At 37.0% G+C, this 18,333-nt stretch overlaps 1 protein-coding gene across 1 annotated transcript; it reads left to right on the forward strand.

Moving 5' to 3' along the window:
- The first annotated feature begins 12,735 nt into the window (after positions 1-12,735).
- LOC140519613 (olfactory receptor 5M5-like) lies at positions 12,736-13,671 on the forward strand. Its single transcript, XM_072632831.1, has one exon. The coding sequence runs from the start codon at positions 12,736-12,738 to the stop codon at positions 13,669-13,671; it is 936 nt and encodes a 311-aa protein (XP_072488932.1).
- The last annotated feature ends 4,662 nt before the right edge of the window (positions 13,672-18,333 follow it).

The following is an 18,333-nucleotide window of genomic DNA, read 5'->3' on the forward strand; positions in this document are numbered from 1 at the left end:
ACAAAGCACTTACCCAAAGCAGTGCATCCAAAGATAAAAATACAATTATAAATATAAATAAGGTCCACTGAGACTTCCAAATATTCCTTTTACTATCTTGTATATGGCTGGTCCTTTTTATTCCTATGGCTACCCCTCTGGTGCAAAATCTCATGCCATCCCAAATTGATTCTTTCAATAGTTTCTCAGTTGGTTTCTATACTCCTTGTCTCTTCTTCCTCTGATCCTTGTCTCTAGTACCTAAACTAGCTTGTTGTTGCCCAAATTAAGTCGCATTGCATAGACTGATAGTTAGATGCTCATAGAACCCAGTCCCAAACTACCTTTCCAATTTTACTTCCATTTAAATTTCAACTTTTAGTGAATGCTCTGTGCTAATCTCTGTGATAGGTGGTAGGGTGCATAAAGATATGAATAGGTCACAATCCCTTCCCCCATCTCCCCAGGCAAGTTCCAGTCTAGCTGGAGAGACACAAATAATGAAAATACAAAGTAGAATATGATAAAAGAGAAATAAATTTGAATGACAATTTGAGAGTTCAGAGGAGTGAAAGATCATATCTGCATGGCAGGAATCAGGGAAAATTTCTTGCAGGAGAAGGAATTCAACCTCTTTGAAGGAGAGGTTGGATTTTTTCATGAGGAATATGATGTTAGCTTGGGGAAGGGTCATTAATATATGAACCTTTGGTATATCTACAATCCAGAACTAGCTGCTGAATCATTATCTAAGGGTGTAGCATCAATGTGATATTCACAACACCTACAATGTCCATGAATATCCCAGGGCAATCCTGAATCTCAAAATACAACAGACTGTCCATATGAAAGACAGAAACAAAACATTTAAACATTTTGAGAGTTGTCACACAATGACATTGCAGAGATCAACACTAGCCCCAAGCTTTCCCTCTATTAGGCTTCCCCATAACCAGCTCCCTTAAACAAATCACAAGCAGGCTCCCTTAAACAAAATGACAGACAAACTCTTTCACTCATGCTAGACAACAGCCTGCTTGCCTGCCTTCTTCCTTGTTCTGACTGCTCTCCCCAAATTTTCTCTTGATTCTGCTTTAGTTCTACCCCTTCCTGTTCTACCCTTCCTCCTCCACCCATTTAGCCAGCTTCTCCCACCACAGGCTGTGCAAGGGTTGAAATCACTTTACTCTTGTTAACTTTTCACCTCCTGTGAGCAAAACTCACAACAGCTTTTTGTCCTACCACCTGAGACACTCCAGCTTGCTCTCCTAAAGGAGAGTTTGAATGCTTCAGCATAAAATCTTCTTATGCAAACTAGGCAAGTCCCTTCCCCCCTGAGTCTTCTCTAGCAGCTTGTTTCTGCTTTTACATATATTATTTACTTGTTATTTATTATTTACTTTACATATTACATACATTACATACATTATTTACTTTTACATATAATTCAGTGACTTATTAGCAAGCCCCAGCCTCTCCTACACAGCCCTGCCATGTCTTTTCCTGGTTCTATTGTTATTCCCTGCAAACATCTTTCTAAGTTTCTGGGTTCCCCCTTCTGTAGTCTTGGATCCCAGTTTTCACAAAATCCAGTGTCTTTAGCCCATTCTCTTGCCAGAGAGGAAGAAGGCAAATCCTCCCATCCTGGCAGATCTATTTCTTCCTCTTTCTCTTTTCTACCTTTTTGTCTACAAATAGAGGTCTGATATTTTACGATCCCATTCTTGTCACCATTTGTAATGCAAATGCAATATTCTCAGTGCCTACAGTGGACACAAATATTCTGGTGCAGTTCTGAACCATGAAATGTCACAGATTCTCCACATGGAAGACAGAATCAAAAATTTATTCAGACACCAGAAAGCCAAATTCATCATAAACTATCCATAATAACAATGCAGAGGACAACATCATCTCCAATCCTTCCCTCTGCTAGGCTTCCCACAAACCAGCTCCGTTAAACAAACGACATGCAGGTTCACTTACCCTAGCCAGCAGCCTACTTGCCTGCATCTTTCCTACCTCTGACTGCTCTCTACAAATTTTCTCTCAATTCTGCTCCATCTCTGCCTCTTCCTATTCTATCCTTCCTGCTCTACCCATTCAGCAAGCTCCTTCCACCACAGGCTCCATGTGATTCAAACTCATGTGAAGTAGGCTTCCATATGACTTAAGTGGGTCTCACAGGCCTATTAATGAATGGGAAAGATTTTACATTTAAATTCCATTACAAAAGAGTATTAGGAGCAACCTCTGAAGCAAGAGTTTGGGAGAGGGAGGATGAAACAAAATATGAGCAGCTAAAAGACTGTGTGGGTTAGGGCAAGGGAATTTCAGTGGAGGAGTCATTTAGAAAGCCCAGGCCTGCAAATTTATCTGAGAGGGAAAGTGTGATAATGTGATCATAGCCTAGTGCTGAGATTCAGGAAGCCTGGATTCCATGTCTTTTTGGCTGACTAGTTATGTGATATTGAACAAGAAATTTCCCATCTGTGGAGAAATTTCCCCACCTGTCATATAAATAACAAAAGGTACTCAGTGAATCACAGAAGGTTGTTGAGATTGTCAAAGATTGAAGCAGGAGTTCTTAACCTGTGTTGTGATATCAACCCCGTTGGCAGTCTGGGGTAGTCTATAGAGCCTTCTCAGAATATTGTTAAAGGCATGAAATAAAATACACAAAATTACAAAGGAAATCAAAGGTTAGGGAAAATAAAGATCTATTTTTTCCCATCCAAATTCACAGATCCCCTAGAGATCCAAAATATCCAAAGTGCCATATAAATATTAAATAATGTGATACTTCTCAGGGACCCTGGGGCTAATACCACTCCCAAATGGCTTCATGATATGACTGGGGAATGTATCTCAATATGTCTTTGAACACCCAGGAGAAGATATGACTTTGACCTACCCCAGGGGAAAAGAAGTGACATGATTGAGCAATGTGATGTCACTGTCACTAATCAACCTAACATTCCTCAATAGCTCCTCCCAGGAATGCCTTAGGGACTGAAGAAGTCTCTACAGTTTATTTTGCCCAATTTGGTGGTTCTTGTTTCCTCCAAAAAACAGCCCTAAATGGGAGGATTGAATCTGAGGACTAAAACTGCTAAGACACTTGTTCCTGAATTTTCAGATGTCCTGGTCTTACAGGGCAAAGATTGCTGCAGCCTGGTTTCTGTTTTTGTAATGTGTTCTCCCCTCTGCACAGACCCAGTTCCTAGGTTGTTAGCTGATGGAGATGAGACTCAGCTGGGTAAGAAATAAATTTCCTCTTCTTTTTCTGTCCACATTCTTGCAATGGGCTGAATCATAGCTCTCTATGCAAGACCAAAGAAAGCAGCAATGTAGACTTTACTGCTGCATCACATTCAGAAATGAGAGGTAAACATGGATCAACTCAGCGGTGGGATTGGAAACATACTGATGCATCATATTGCAGTAAAGCTCACCCATTATTCTTCCATTTACCTTCCCATATATGAAAGTACAGATTAATGAGTATGCATGAAAGTAAACAGTATTCATTTAGATATTTTACTAATGTGCAAATTGTACTTTTCTTTTTGAATGAAATTCTATCTTCAGTACCTTGGGGAAGGGAAAAGTTTGGATCCTGAGATCAAATCTTGTATAGAGCAAAGATTGTAAATACTAATATTCTAACTTATAGATTCTGTATGTGTTCACTATATTCAGAGAATCTTAGGATTGGAAGGATGTCAACTCCTCTAATTTCCTATCTCGTGAAGATTCCATCCACTGCACTGCTTATAGATCATTTTCTAGTTTCTATCTGAACATATTCAATGGTTGGGAGGTCTCTCATCAGAGATAATCTGTGGGACTATTAGAACATATCTCTTAAGATTTAGCTGGAAAAGGTCCATCTCTAACTCCAACTTCTTGCAAAGCCCCTATTCTCTTGATCCACAAAGAATAAGGCTGCTTCCACCTCCATGAGTCCTTGAAGAATTTAAAGAAAGTGGGCAATCCAACTAAATTTCTCCAAGAAAAGCTTATGTGAATTCCTTTTACTTTTCTCATAGAAGCTAATTCAAGCTGCTTTATCCTACTGATTTTCGTGTTTAGAAACATGCTTCATTTTGTCAATTAAATGTATGTTTTAAATGTGCTGTCCAGAGCTGAACATAGAGATGGTCTCATCAGGGCACGGGACCGTAGGACTGTCTCCTCCCTATTCTGTACTGATATAATGGTATTAGCTCAATCTGAGGACATGACATTGATTAAGGTAGAGCTGATTGTCCACCAAAACCTTCAAGACTTTTTCATGTGATCTTGTTATTAAGCTATGTCTCACTGATTTTACACATTTGCAATTGATTTTTTGAACCAAACAGCGGGATTTCACATTTTTTCCCATATATTTATTCCCTGTGCTGCTTACAGTAAGGTCATTATTCTCATCTCCTCCTCTTCTTCACCCAACAACCTTCACTTCTTCCCCTTGGTCATTCAGTTCTTATTGCTAACAATAATCTGATAAGGTGATAATCTATACTTTCATTGGGAAAGCATGAATGAATGAATGAAAGTGAGTGAGATGTATTGCAATTTGCTGTTTTATCTCCCCAGAAGCCATTTCCTGGCTGTCTCCTTAACATGCTGCCCCTGTCATCCTTATCCCTCACCTTCAGCTCCCCTTTGTGTATTTACTTCCCATACCGGCATAAAATGATCTTGGGGTCAGGGATAGTGTTACTTATATTTGCAGCACTAGTACTAGCACTTAACACAGTGCCTGACACAGAGTAAATAATTTATACATTTTTTATCTAAGTAATTTAATTCAGTTTTTTTTCTTTTGCATGTAGAGATCCTTTTGGATCCTGATTCTCATCCAGTACATTAGCTATCTTTCCTCATTCCATTCCAACTGCAAATTTTGTAACTGTTTTTTCCTCCAAATCATTGAAAATCATGTTGAACAATACAGGACAAGAGCATCTGGAAAGACCTTCCCCTGGCTTGAAATGGATCCTTTTTTTTAAAGTTGTGTTGAAATTTGACCACTTTTATGTAAGAATAGGATTGTGATGCAGAAAGCTGCATGGCCTGGGTGCCTTTTTGAGTTCCACTGCTTTTTGATTCTGTATGAATGTTAATTACATGGGTCTTTGAGAAGACCCTAAGATATGTCAAATATGCTTTCCTGAGACTACAGTGTGACTGTGTTTAGTGTCATAGGGCTCAATCTATGGAATGTAGTTACTGAGAAGAGATCCCTGGGAATTAAATAATAATTTCTTGAGAGTGATGGAGGTGCTACTCTCAGAGATTATATAATCACAAAATCTCAGAGTTGGAAGGGACCTCATTGACCAACATGTATTTGAACAAAAATCTCTGCAGATGATTAAAGCTGACCTGCTCATTCTCCACATCCTATCTCTCCAGGTAAGGATTCAAAATCTCTTCGGTTACTATAGCCTTGAGGACAGATATAGTCTTTTTCTTACCTCCTATGCCCCTCTTTGTCATAAAATACTAAAGTCAGCATATTCTCAGCCCAGGATCTTTTGCACAATAAATTACTCTAATTGCATTACAACATAAAAAATTCCAATTTTGTTGAATTTAGACGTATCTGCTTTAGAGATCCTCAATTCTGGGTCCTTCTGTATAGGATATACAGCCTAATCCATTCCTACTCTGGCTCCCCAAGTAGTCTGCTTGGTCTTACTAGAGCCCTCTTATTTCTTCCCCTACCAGCACAAGCAAAAGTTAATCCCCTGGCTTCCCAGTTTCAGGTTATGGTTCACAACTTCTCCACATCTAATATATTATCATTCTCAAACTGTTCTGTTTCCTGATCAGTTGGCTTCCCCTTTGACCTATTGCTCCCTAGGAATCTGAGCCCTCCAGTCTCTGAATGGAGAATAGTGCCATGTTCAAAGCAATACAAACTAAAGTTGAGAAGGACCTTAGAGGTTGTTTAGTCTAGTCTCATTCCCATCTAAATCAGGAACCCTTTTATTAGTCTTACATCTTCAGTGATAAAGTATACAACTGTCTTTACTGGAGCAGAGTGGGTATAATTTTTTGAGAACACATATTTCTTATGCCAGTCCATTCACTCATCTTTCAGATAACCTGAGGGAGCCCGCATTTTTTTTTTCTGAGGAGGCAGGGTGGTAAAGTCTGAGAACACCAGAAAAAGAGGAGATAGCCTTGCACAGAGTCAATAGAGATATATGACTATATATGATTGCCAAGTATCCTTGATTTTGTTAAGAACATATACTTTCATTTCTAAACTTAGATGTGCTGGAAAAACTAATCCCTTCATGTGGGAAGTTAAAACACAGAGCAAGAGACATGTAGTTGTGGCAGAGTAGTCCAAGGAAGTGGGAGAAGTCTTTTAAGAATGATGTTGTATTTGTCCTCTTTTCTTGAAATAGAGCAAGGACCAAGGTTCAAGGATCTACAGAAAACTGATATTCAGGAAGCTGGAAAAAGCATGAATTTTATTATTATATGGGGCATCAAGAAGGCAAAATTGAAAGCTACATATATGCATATATTTTAGAACATCACAGAAAGAGATTCAGCCGTACGGGGCCAGGGTTATTTATATGAGAGAGAAGTGTACAGTGGTAAAGCCTTGATGGGAGTGCACTGTAAGAATCATGTATGAGTGGAAAAATCTTACACCTTAAAGGTGGTCTTAGTTGAATCAGCCAGTGGCTCGAGACAGGGGAAGTGCATTTTAAATCTGATTCAGAAGTGGAGGGGAAGTTCTCCAGTATCACTTCTCAGTACCAAGCTCAGGTGGACGAGTTTCCTAGTTGGCACAAGAAATCAAGTGAGGGTACAAGTTGGTAATCAGGAGATTTCAGGAGTGAATATTGGTGCATGTGTCTAATTAGGAAGAGAGCTTGTTTACATGTTGGACAAATGATCAGAATGAGTCAAGGCAGTAGAAAAGTACAGGCTGTCTGTTATTTCTTATATGTTTATAGTCATTACAAGTCCATATTGGAGTAACATATGACATAACTGCAATATATCTCAAAACATCATACTTTTTGCAAAGTATTACCATGTATACCATGGAGAGTGGAAGAGTGTGTGAAAACCTAGATCCTCAGTGATTTTGTGAGAAAGTTAACTTGTGAGAAAACTTGGTTTTAGCATTTTCAGAAGACAGTGTCCATGTGAGAGAGTGTGTATGGTCTGGTACTCTCCTCTTCATTCCAAAATGACATTACCATGGTAATAGTTATTTCTAAATCCTTATAGTCTTCACAAAGGAAACAATAATCAGAATAATAGCTAGCATTTATATAGTGTCAAGGTTTACAATGAACTTTACAAATATTATTTTATCTTCACAAGCCTAGAAGGTAGGTGCTATTATCTCCATTTTACAGACAACAGACAAGGGTTAAGTTACTTGCAAAGGATAACACATGGATAGTACATGTCTGAATCAGGATTTGAACTCAGATTTTCCTGACTAGCTCTAGCATTCTAAACACTGAACCTCTAGCCAGTTATAGGAAAGAGTGCTATACAGAGAGGAGGTATGTAAACAGACCCTGAGGTTGGGATGAGAGTGGAGTCAGAATTACTGTGAGTGGTCCATAGGAGTGGCTAGAAAATTTGCCTTGGAATCAGAAAATATAAGGTATGATTTTCTGCTTCATTTATAAAACAGTTGACAAATGTGCTAGTCGCTCAAAAGCATGGAGAGAGACATAGATTATAAAATCTTGTTGAGTAATTGTAATATATACAGGATAATTACAAAATGGTATATGATCACTGTATGAGAGGTCTAAAGCAAGTGATATGTATGGTTCCAGAGGGAAAATATTATACCCAATTGTTGGTGGGGAAGAAGAAGAGGAGAAGTTGAAGGAACTCTAATTTATTTCCCTCAAATACCACAAAATTTTAATTTTTTTCCCATGCTTGTTGTCCATCTCTTACTTCTGTAATTTGACATAAGTTGCCTTCAAACTTTGGAATGTTCCTTTTTTCACCTTTTGTCTCTTGGACACTCTGACTCCTTTTTAGGAACAATTCAGATAACCATCTCCTGCCTGAAGTTTTTCTGATTCCTCTCCCCTACTCTAGTTGTTACTGTTATTCTCCATCTGAAAATACAAATGTACTTTGTATGTACTTATCTGTGTACCTATTGTATCTTCCAAAAAATAGAAGTTCCCTGGGGGAAAGGGATTATTTTTTTCCTTCTTCCTCTCCAATGCATCTTACACGTTAGGAACTTAATAAACATTTGTCTTTGAACAGAGGAGTTTAATCTGGAAGTAGTAAGAAGGACATTATTATGAAAGGAAAAGACTGGAGGCAAGAAGAAAAAAAATTATGGGGTGATCAAAATAGTTCAGCCAGTTTGTAATGAGGTTTTAGAGGTAGGTAGATGGTACAGTGAATAGTCAGGAAGTTTGAATTCAAATTCAGCCTTAGACTCTTCCTAGGTGTGTGATCCTAGGCAAGTCACTTCACCTTTGTGTCTGCCTCATTTTAGTCAATTCTAAAATGAGGATGACTATTACCCACCTTCCAGGGTTGTTGTGAGGAACAGATAAGATATTTTTATGCTAATTTGTAAATTAGTATAGTGGAGGGATTGGAGCAGCTGTTTAAAATGATTTATTTTCTTCCTTCTTTACTAAGAATATAGTAGAAAGGAGGGGAAGAAGGTAAAACAGATTGTGGAAGGGGAACTAAAAATATTTGACAGCTGATTGTGGAGACAGTAGTAGAGAAAAAGAGTAAAAGTTTTGCATATGAAGTACTGGGTGAAATCTGGTTCCACAGACAGAAATGGGAAAGTCAGCAGGGAAAGCAGGCTGTGGGGAAAAGGAGTTTGGTTTGGACATAGTGAACATGGTCTCCAATGGAGCATTCATGAGCATGTCTCAAAGGCATTCTGAAGTAATTATCTGACATTCAGGAGAAAGGTCAAGATTAGAGTTATAGATGATAATTGAAGGCATAAGTGTGTCTTAGAATGTTGAAAATGAAGAAAAGAAGAACTAGGAAAAAATCTCTTAGTTGGTGACCTTTGACATAGATTAGCAGAGTAAACAGAATTCATGTAGCAAAAGACAGAGAAATGAATTAGAGCAAGTAGAAACATCTAGTATAGACTATTTTTTCCTCAAGGAATGTGACTGAGTTGGAGGAGAGAAATGAGATGGAAGATTAAAAAGGGCAAAGGAACTTGAATTTTTTTTAAGAATTGGAGAGATCTTAGAATGTTTATAAACATATGGAGAAAGAAAGATTGAAGATTGAAGGAATAAGTCCCTGAAGTTAGTACAATAATATGATAATAATTTACATTTATCTAATACCCTTTTGGGAATTGCTAAGGAAATATGAATACTGGATATAGACATCTAAGGGACAGAACAGATATCATCCAACAATTTGAGCCCTTATCTCATAGATGATATGGTCTATGGATAAATTAGACATTCCTATCCTAAGGGATTTGGGATGGAAGGTATTTAATGAAGCAATAGAGAGCAAATGAATCAAGATGGAGAACCAGTACAAACGACCTAGGAAATAGCTGTGACCAGTAGCATATGCACTTATGACTCAGAGAGGAAGTCATGAGGAGACAATACTAGCCACTGAGGAAAAAAAGATGATGATAAGAACAATAATAAAAGAGGGAGAAGAAGAAGGGCAGGAAGAAGGCAAAGGAAAAGGAGAGGGAAGATAGGCAGAAGATTATAAGCAAATATTGGAGGGGGAAAAGAGAGGTTTATAATTTCAGTGTTTTTCCCTAGAGAAAAAAATCTTTTCTGGTGGAGTGCTTGAACTATAGAAAGATAATTATTAAGTTTTCCAACTATACAGAGCACAGAGAGAAACTTAGACCTCCATCCTACTAGGCAAATGAATTAGCAGTTTTGATTATAAATAACTGCCTGGCAAATAGGAGAGGTAGAGGAAAAACTAGGAACAGAAATGAGAGTGATAGCAGAAAATAATGAAAAAAGAGTCAACATCTTGGTTAAGGAGATACAAAAAATATTGAAGAAAATAGTATATTAGAAAACAGAACAGGTCAAATTATAAGAGACACAAAAATCTAATGATGAGAACTCCTTAAAAAGTTAAAATTAGTCAAATTAAAAAGGAGGTAAAAAAGTTCAGTGAAGAAAATAATTCCTTAAAAGTTTGATCTGAGCAAATGGAAACTAAGGACTTTATAAAACATCAAGAAAAAACCAATCAAAAGGAAAATAACGAAAAAATAGAAGAAAATGTGAAAAGTCATTGGAAGAACAACTGACTTGAAAAATAAATCAAAGAGAGAGAATTTAAGCATTATTGGACTATCTTAAAGTCATTATCAAAAAAAAGAGCCTAGACGTTATCTTTCAAGAAATTGTCAAAGAAATCTATCCTGATATTCTAGAACCGGAGGGTAAAATAGAAATTGAAAGAATCCACCAATCATCTCCTAAAAGAGAGCCTCAAATAGATGCTCCCAGGAATGTTATAGCCAAATTTCAGACCTTCCAGGTCAAGGAGAAAATACTACAAGCCCTGAAAAAGAAACAATTCAAACATAATGGAGCCAGAGTTAGTGTAATACTAGATTTAGCAGCTTCTACATTAATGAATTAGAGGGCTTGGAATATGTTATTCCAGGGGGCAAAGGAGGTAGGATTACAACCAAGAGTCATCTACCCAGAAAAACTGAGTATAATTATTTAAGGGAAAAATAGATATTGAACGAAATAGAGAATTTTCAAATATTCCTAATGAAAAGACCAGAGCTGAATAGAAAATTTGACTTTCAAATACAAGATGCAAAGGAAGCATAAACAGCAAACAGGAAAGACAGATTATAAGGGATTTAATAAGGTCAAATTATTTATAATCCCAGATGGGAAAATGTTATTTATAACTCCTAAAAACTTTCTCATTATTAGGGCAATTAGAAAGAGTGTACATAGATAGAAAGCAGAGGTACGAGTTGAATGTGATGGTATGATTATTTAACAAAAATAAGAAATGAGAAAGGAGAATGCTCTGGAAGAAGGGGAAAGGGAGAGTTAGAATGGGATAAATTATCAGACCTAAAAATCTTTGGATATAAATTTTAAAGTGGAAGGGAAAGTGGGGGAAGCAGGGAGGGGAGCACATGAACCTTACTCTCTTCAGGACTGACTCAAAAAGGGAATGATATACACACTCAGTTGGGTGTAGAAATCTGTCTTTCCGTACAGAAAAGGAGGAAGAGAAGGGCAAAAAAGAAGGATGGGAGACTTGGAAGAATGGAGGGCAGTTTGGGAGTGGTAAAAGTCAGAAGAAGACACTTTTGGGAATGGACAGAATAAAAGAAGAGAGAGAGAGTAGGATAAACAGGGGGAAAATAGAATGGAGGGAAACACACAGCTGATAATCATTACTGTAAAAAAAAAATTAGAGTGAGGTTCTCTGACAATGACTTCATTTCTCAAACATATGGAAAACTGAGTCAAATTTATAGAAATAAGAGCCATTCCTCAATTTAAAATAGTCAAAAGACAAGAATAGATAGTTTTCAGGCAAAGTAATCAAAGTTATCTATAGTCATGTAAAAAATGCTGTGAATCACTACTGGTGAGAGAAATGGAAACTGAAAGTACTCTGAACTACCACCTCACACCTGTCAGATTGGCTAACATGGCAGAAAAGGAAAATGACAAGGGTATGTGGGAAAATAATAAAAAACACTAATGTACTATTGGTGAAGTTACATATTGATTCAACCATTTGGAACTCCACCTAGAAAACCATGAATACCTTTAGACCAAGCAATACCGCCACTAGGTCTGTATTCAAAAGTGATAGAAATCAAGAAGAAAAATGCCTTTGTGTACAGAAATATTTGTAGCAGCTCTGTTAGTAATGGCAAAACACTTAAAACTGAGGGGATGTTCATCATTTGGGGAATAACTGAAGAAGATGTTGTATATGATTGTAATGGAATGCTATCATTCTTTAAGAAATGATGAGCAGAATGCTCTCAGAAAAACCTGGAAAGATTTGCATGAACTGGTGCAAAGTGAAATGAGAAGAACTAGGAAAACGTTGTACATGGCAACAGAAATATTGTATGATGATATACTAAGAAACAGCTTAGCTATTCTCAGCAAAACAATGATCCAAGATAATTTTGTAGGAGTTATGATGAAAGGTGTCCATCTCTAGAGAAAGAAATGTTGGAGCCTGAATGCAGATCAAAGATATGTTACTTTACTCTATTTTTCTTGTTTTTTTTTGTTCTGTGTTTTCTTTCACAAATATCTTGCATGGAAATATGTTTTGCATGACTACACATGAATAACTTATGTAAAATTGCTTGCCTTCTCAATGTAGGGAATAGGAGGTAAAGGGAAAGAAAGTGGAACTCAAAATTTGAAAAAAATGTTAAAATTGTTTTGCATGTTATTTGGAAAAATAAAATATTAAATAAGATTAAAAAAAGAAAATCACCATCTTTCTGAACCTCAATATATTCAGTGTAAGCAAACTGAGATGCTAATATATCAATACCCTGCTTGCTTCACATGGTTACAATGAGAATGATGTGAGATAATGAATATAAAGTGATTTGGAAGCATAAAATGATACATAAATATGACCTAATAATTTCCATATGTTCTCTTGCTATGTTGTAGCAAGAAGAAACCAGGAATATTCTGTAGCCCTAATTCTCTATGTTCTTTCAGCAGGCTCATAAACAAGATGGACAGCAGCAACCTCACTTCAGTGACTGAGTTCATCCTCCTAGGCCTCTCCAGCCAACCTGAGCTCCAGGTCTACCTCTTCCTGCTCTTCTTCGTGCTGTATCTGGTGATCTTGCTGGGGAATCTGCTCATTGTGTTGCTGATATTGAGGGATTCACGCCTCCACACACTTATGTATTTCTTCCTCACTAATTTATCCATACTAGAAGTCTGTTGCACATCCTGTGTGTTTCCACAGATGCTGGTACATTTCTTTGCAGAAAGAAAGTCCATCTCCTACTCCTGTTGTGTGATACAGGTCTACACATTCCTGTCCTTTGGCATTTCAGAGTGCTATATCCTTTCAGTGATGGCCTATGACCGCGATATTGCTATTCGAAACCCTTTAAGGTACTCAGTCACAATGAGTTGGGGGGTTTGTAGGAGACTGGCTGCTGGGTCATGGTTGAGTGGCTTTATGGCATCCACAGTGGCCACAGTAACAACATTCCAGCTTTCTTTCTGCCAGAATAATGTTATCAATCATTTCTTGTGTGAAATGCCCTCCCTACTGCACCTCTCTTGTACTGACACAAGTCAGGCAGAGTTGGTCATGCAGGTCCTCTGTATCTTTACCCTTTTGTCCCCTATCACATTCATCATCCTTTCCTATGCTCATATCATCATTGCTGTCCTGAGAATTCGCTCTGCCCAGGGACGTAGAAAAGCCTTCTCTACTTGCTCTTCCCATCTTCTGGTTGTCACCCTGTTTTTTGGAACTGTAATGTCTCTTTATATGAAGCCCCAGTCTCTGTCTTCTCCAGAATACAATAAGATTGTTTCTATGTTTTATGTGGCTTTCACCCCTATCCTCAACCCTCTCATCTATAGCCTGAGGAATAAAGATGTGAAAATGGCCTTGAGAAAACTTTTGGGAAAACCTGAAGGTCCTTAATTCCACCTATCTTATTCATGAGTCTATGTGAGGAAAATTTGAGCCCAAACAGGTTCTTTGTTTTTTTCTTCCAGATGTTTCTAGCATGTCCATTCTTGTATCTTGTATTCTTGTATCTTAACTGCTCAATTTCATTCATTGTTTGTCTTGCCAATTTAGAAGCCACTTTATTTCTCTCTAGTATCCCCTCTTTATTTTTCTCAATGACAAAGAAATGAAATAATGTTAATATTCCCAACCCATCTTAGGCTTTAATTCAGACAGCACCACATTTTGGCATATTGAGAATTATTTCACTATAAATTAGTTATAATGGTTATAAAAATTGGCAGAATTATAGGTAGTATTTTGTAAATCAGAGCAATTTTCTTGTGGGTATAATGGTTGTTTGGGAATACCAATCCTTACCAGCAGAGGTAGGTTATTTTTATTTGTGTGTTTGTTTGTTTTTGCTGGGAAGTGTATCAGCAAGCACCCTGACATACCCTGGATGGCCTGCTAGCACAGGTTCATAGATCTGCTTTTTTAAAAGGAAAGCACCTTTTGAGGGATCAACAATCTTCTTTAATTACATATACCAAAGAGAAAATACAAGCACAGAAATAAATACTAATAGATAAGGTTTCTAACTGTCTGACCATAAGAAATACATACATCACAGATCAACCGACAGATCTAATTGTCTGACCATTACACACATATGTAGATACCAGAGAGAGAAGCATCAACATCTGGGTTTTCAAAATCAGGGGACTCCTTAACAGCTACCCAGAGTCTCATCTGGCATATAAAACTTCTTTTAAAGAGTAAGCCCTCAAAGTTTAGCAAAACCTCACCTCAGATAATATATAAACTTTTCAAAGCAGGAAGGCATTATGACCCTTATAACGTTGTACCTCTTTAGAAATTAACAAAAAGTGCAGGCCTTCCTACAAAACAAGCTGCACCTAATCAGTCTTCCTTTAATGGGCTCCACCTGAGGCTTGTTAATGGGTAGGGAAGATCCTTTTTTCTCATTAACATTAAAGGAAGATAGAGAATGGAGCAGGTGGTGGAGGAGAGGCTTACCTGGGGCATGGGTAGGGGTACCATGAGGTAATGATGCAATCTATGTGGCAGCTTGTTAATTTAATTAATTATTATTTGTAACTTAGTTCTAATTTCAGTTTTTTGAGTGTAAGTTCTGCCAGTACCTGCTAGCTTTGCCACCCCAGGGCAGTGCTCTGATCATACTACTTTAGTTACAACGCTTGTAACTAGAAGTTTTACTTGAACTTTTGGCATTACTGAAATATCTTCTTGGCCCCATGCTTCAAAAGAAGAAATGTCTATAAAAATCAATTATGCAGAATATATAGATTTTGTTGTTATTGTTTTTCAGTTGTTTTAGTCATATCTGAATCTTTGTGACCCATTTGGGGTTTTCTTTGCAAAGATACTGTAATTGTTTGGCATTTGCTTCAGCAGTTCATTTTACAGATGAGGGAAACAGCATTAAATGACTTGCCTAGGGTCACCCAGTTAATATCAGAGATCAGATTTGGACTCAGTAAGATGAGCCTTCTTGACTTTAGGCCAGTGTTCTATCCACTATGCTACACAGTTCCATTAAAGTTTTATTTTTGTTGTTTTTAGTCGTGTCTAACTTTGTGCCTCCTTCCATGGTTTTCTTGGCAAAGGTACTGAAGGAATTTCCCATTTTCTTCTCCAACTCATTTATAGAAAGGGAAACTGAGGTAAAAAAAGTTTAGTGACTTGCCCAGGGTCAGGTGGCTAGTGTTTGAAGTCAGATTTTAACTCAGATCTTTCTCATTCCAGGCCTGACCTTTTATCCAATGAGCCACCTAGCTGCCATGACATTCTTATATTTCACTGAGCCCTTCTCACATGATCCAGTATGGTGGAGTCACCTTCCACTGACAAGAAACAAACCATGGTAAACTGAATCTATTATATCATGCTTATAGATTCTGAGATAATTTTCCCTACTCCAACTCCAATGACACTTTGGGTGCCCAGAGAACACTACTGTTCCTCTCAGGGTTCTATTCGTATCTCCAACAAGTAGGACATCTTCTCTAGTACTGTCATTCTTCAACCTCAATCCCCCTAATATCACCAATTTCAGTCAACTTCTCACCAATATCATTTAACAAGTTATCTCCTTAATATTATTGATATCTAATCAACATCAACTTTTGTAAAGGGATATTTTGGAGACAGCTGGGTGGCTCAGAGGATAGAGTGCTGAGCCTGGAGTGAGGAAGACCTAAGATTAAATCCAGCCACAATAACAAGAAGCCACATGAAAGGAAGTAGTCATAGAATACTAATGCATACTCCAAAGTGGAAGCTGAAATTCTCCATTGTGCATTTCCAGAAGGAGGATCATCAAGACTCCATGTGGTTTGATTTGAGAGAAAGTACACTGTGCACACTTCAAACACTAAGTCCGCATTGACTTGCCATCTCTTATAATTATTTTCAAATGGAATGTATAAGAGAATAACATGGAAGGAAATATTGTAACTATGAAAAAAGTGGGGGATGAACTCACTCATAAATTGTAAGAGGTAGTTGTATTGATCAGAAAATAAAGTTCAACAACATGTTGCTTAAAAGAAACACACTTAAATATAAAAATCTCAACACTGAATTTAAACAATGGATTGTAGTAAAGTCTAGGATGCCTCAGCTGAACAGAGGATTTCAGCTCATCACTATTCTCTCCCCTTCTGATTGATAAATGGGGTCCTGAACTCCGAAAAATGCATTTAAGGAAGAGTTTCAAAGCAGAATATTTCATTTCTCACTTGACTACACTACTAAGGGATATCTCTGACTTTCTCTACCATGCAGTACTGAGGGGCACACTTTCCACATCCCTCCTTTTCAGTCCTTTTGTGTGTTATCTTCCCTCATTAGATTACAAAGACCTTGAGGTCAGGGAATATCTTTTTCATATTTGTATACTCCGTGCTTAACATAGTGCCTGACATATATAGTTGCTTAATAAGTGTTGACTACTCCCTGCAGTATTGAAGAATGAAATGAATGAATTTAGAAGAGTAATTTATAGAGTGGAAAAATATGTAAAGAGAACTTGGAAAGATGTAAGAACTATGATTAATGTTACTACCATCTGTGATTCCAGAGGAATGATGAAGAAATATGTTATCTATTATAGAAAAAGATACTGCATTACGGTGAGCAAGCAGTGTTAATCTAGCAGTTTGCCTAGATCATAACTTGGTAGGTCATAAATGTTCATTTTTTTCTTTTGGCTTTTTAAAGATAGACAGACTTATTGTGAGTTCCTTAAGGAATGTAGGTTCATGTGATAAATTTTGCCTGTTCTCCTAATAAGCTTGATTAACCAACTCAAATGCTTAGCCCTTTTGTCGGAACTTCACATGTGTTTGAGACTTACCTGATTCTTTTCTTTCCTTTTGGACTTTGCCTATTGGTCTTATTGAAGGATGAGTTTGAAATTCCTATAAGATAGAACTTGCAGTAAAGTTTGAGTGTTTGATGGACAAAAGGAGTACATTGGAAGACGACTTTTAAACAACAGTCCCCAAAACCCAAACTCTTCAGCGTTAGCCCTAGAAAACTGGTATGCTGTAATCAGCTGGCTTGTGATAACCCGACTTATCTATGGTAGTACATTTTGGGTGAAGGAGCCCAGAATGAATGCTATATATGCCAAAATAAAAAATTCCCAAAGTCACAAAATTCCAAATAAAGACAAGAAAATAAAATCAAACTAATTTGAATGGAACTATAAAAGAAAACAAAACTCTTTTCTAGATGGATTTATAAGAGAATTTTATCAAGCTCTTAAATAACAATTGATGCGTAATACAAATTATTCTAAAAACGTGAGAAAGGAAACTCTAACATAATCCTTTAATGACGCAAATATATTTCTAATAACTAAACCAGGAGAGGACAAAAACAAAACAAGAGAACTAGAAATTAATATAGTTAATGAATATGACTTCATTTTTAAAAGAAAAAATATTGGCAAAAAGACTATAGTACACTGGGTTCAAATGAGATTTATATCAAGGAAGCAAGGATGCTTCCACAGGAATTCATTTAGCACAAAAAAATATTGAAATATCAAATAGCCAATACTGCATAATAATATCAGTAGATTTAGTAAAAGCCTTTGACAGACTACATTTGTTTATGCAATAATCATCAAAAGCATAGGCCTAGTATGACCGTTCTTTTGATATCACAAAAGGACCTATCTTAACCCATAACTAACATTATGTGCAATGGGGAAATATTAGAAGCTTTCTCAAAGAAGAAAGAAATAAAGGAAGCATGCCCTGTTCCCCTTCCATTATTCAACACAGTTATAAAAATGCTCCCATTTGCATAAGATAAAGAAATATTAGCAAAGGAGAGATAAAACTATCTTTCTGCTGAAAATATTATGTTTAACATTAAAAAAAAAAGTCCTAGATGTTTGGCACAGAAAGCAATTGAAACCATAGCTTCAGTAGAATTAGAGAATGGAAAATAGAATCACAAATGAATCATATTTCTGTACAGTAACAACAAAATTCAGGAGCAAATAATGGAATGGGACAAGCATTTATTAGGTGTCTACTATATGGCAGGGAGTATGCTAAGTGCTTCACAAATATC

The sequence above is a fragment of the Notamacropus eugenii genome, chromosome 1, assembly GCF_028372415.1.
Source record: "Notamacropus eugenii isolate mMacEug1 chromosome 1, mMacEug1.pri_v2, whole genome shotgun sequence".
Classification (NCBI taxonomy): domain Eukaryota; kingdom Metazoa; phylum Chordata; class Mammalia; order Diprotodontia; family Macropodidae; genus Notamacropus; species Notamacropus eugenii.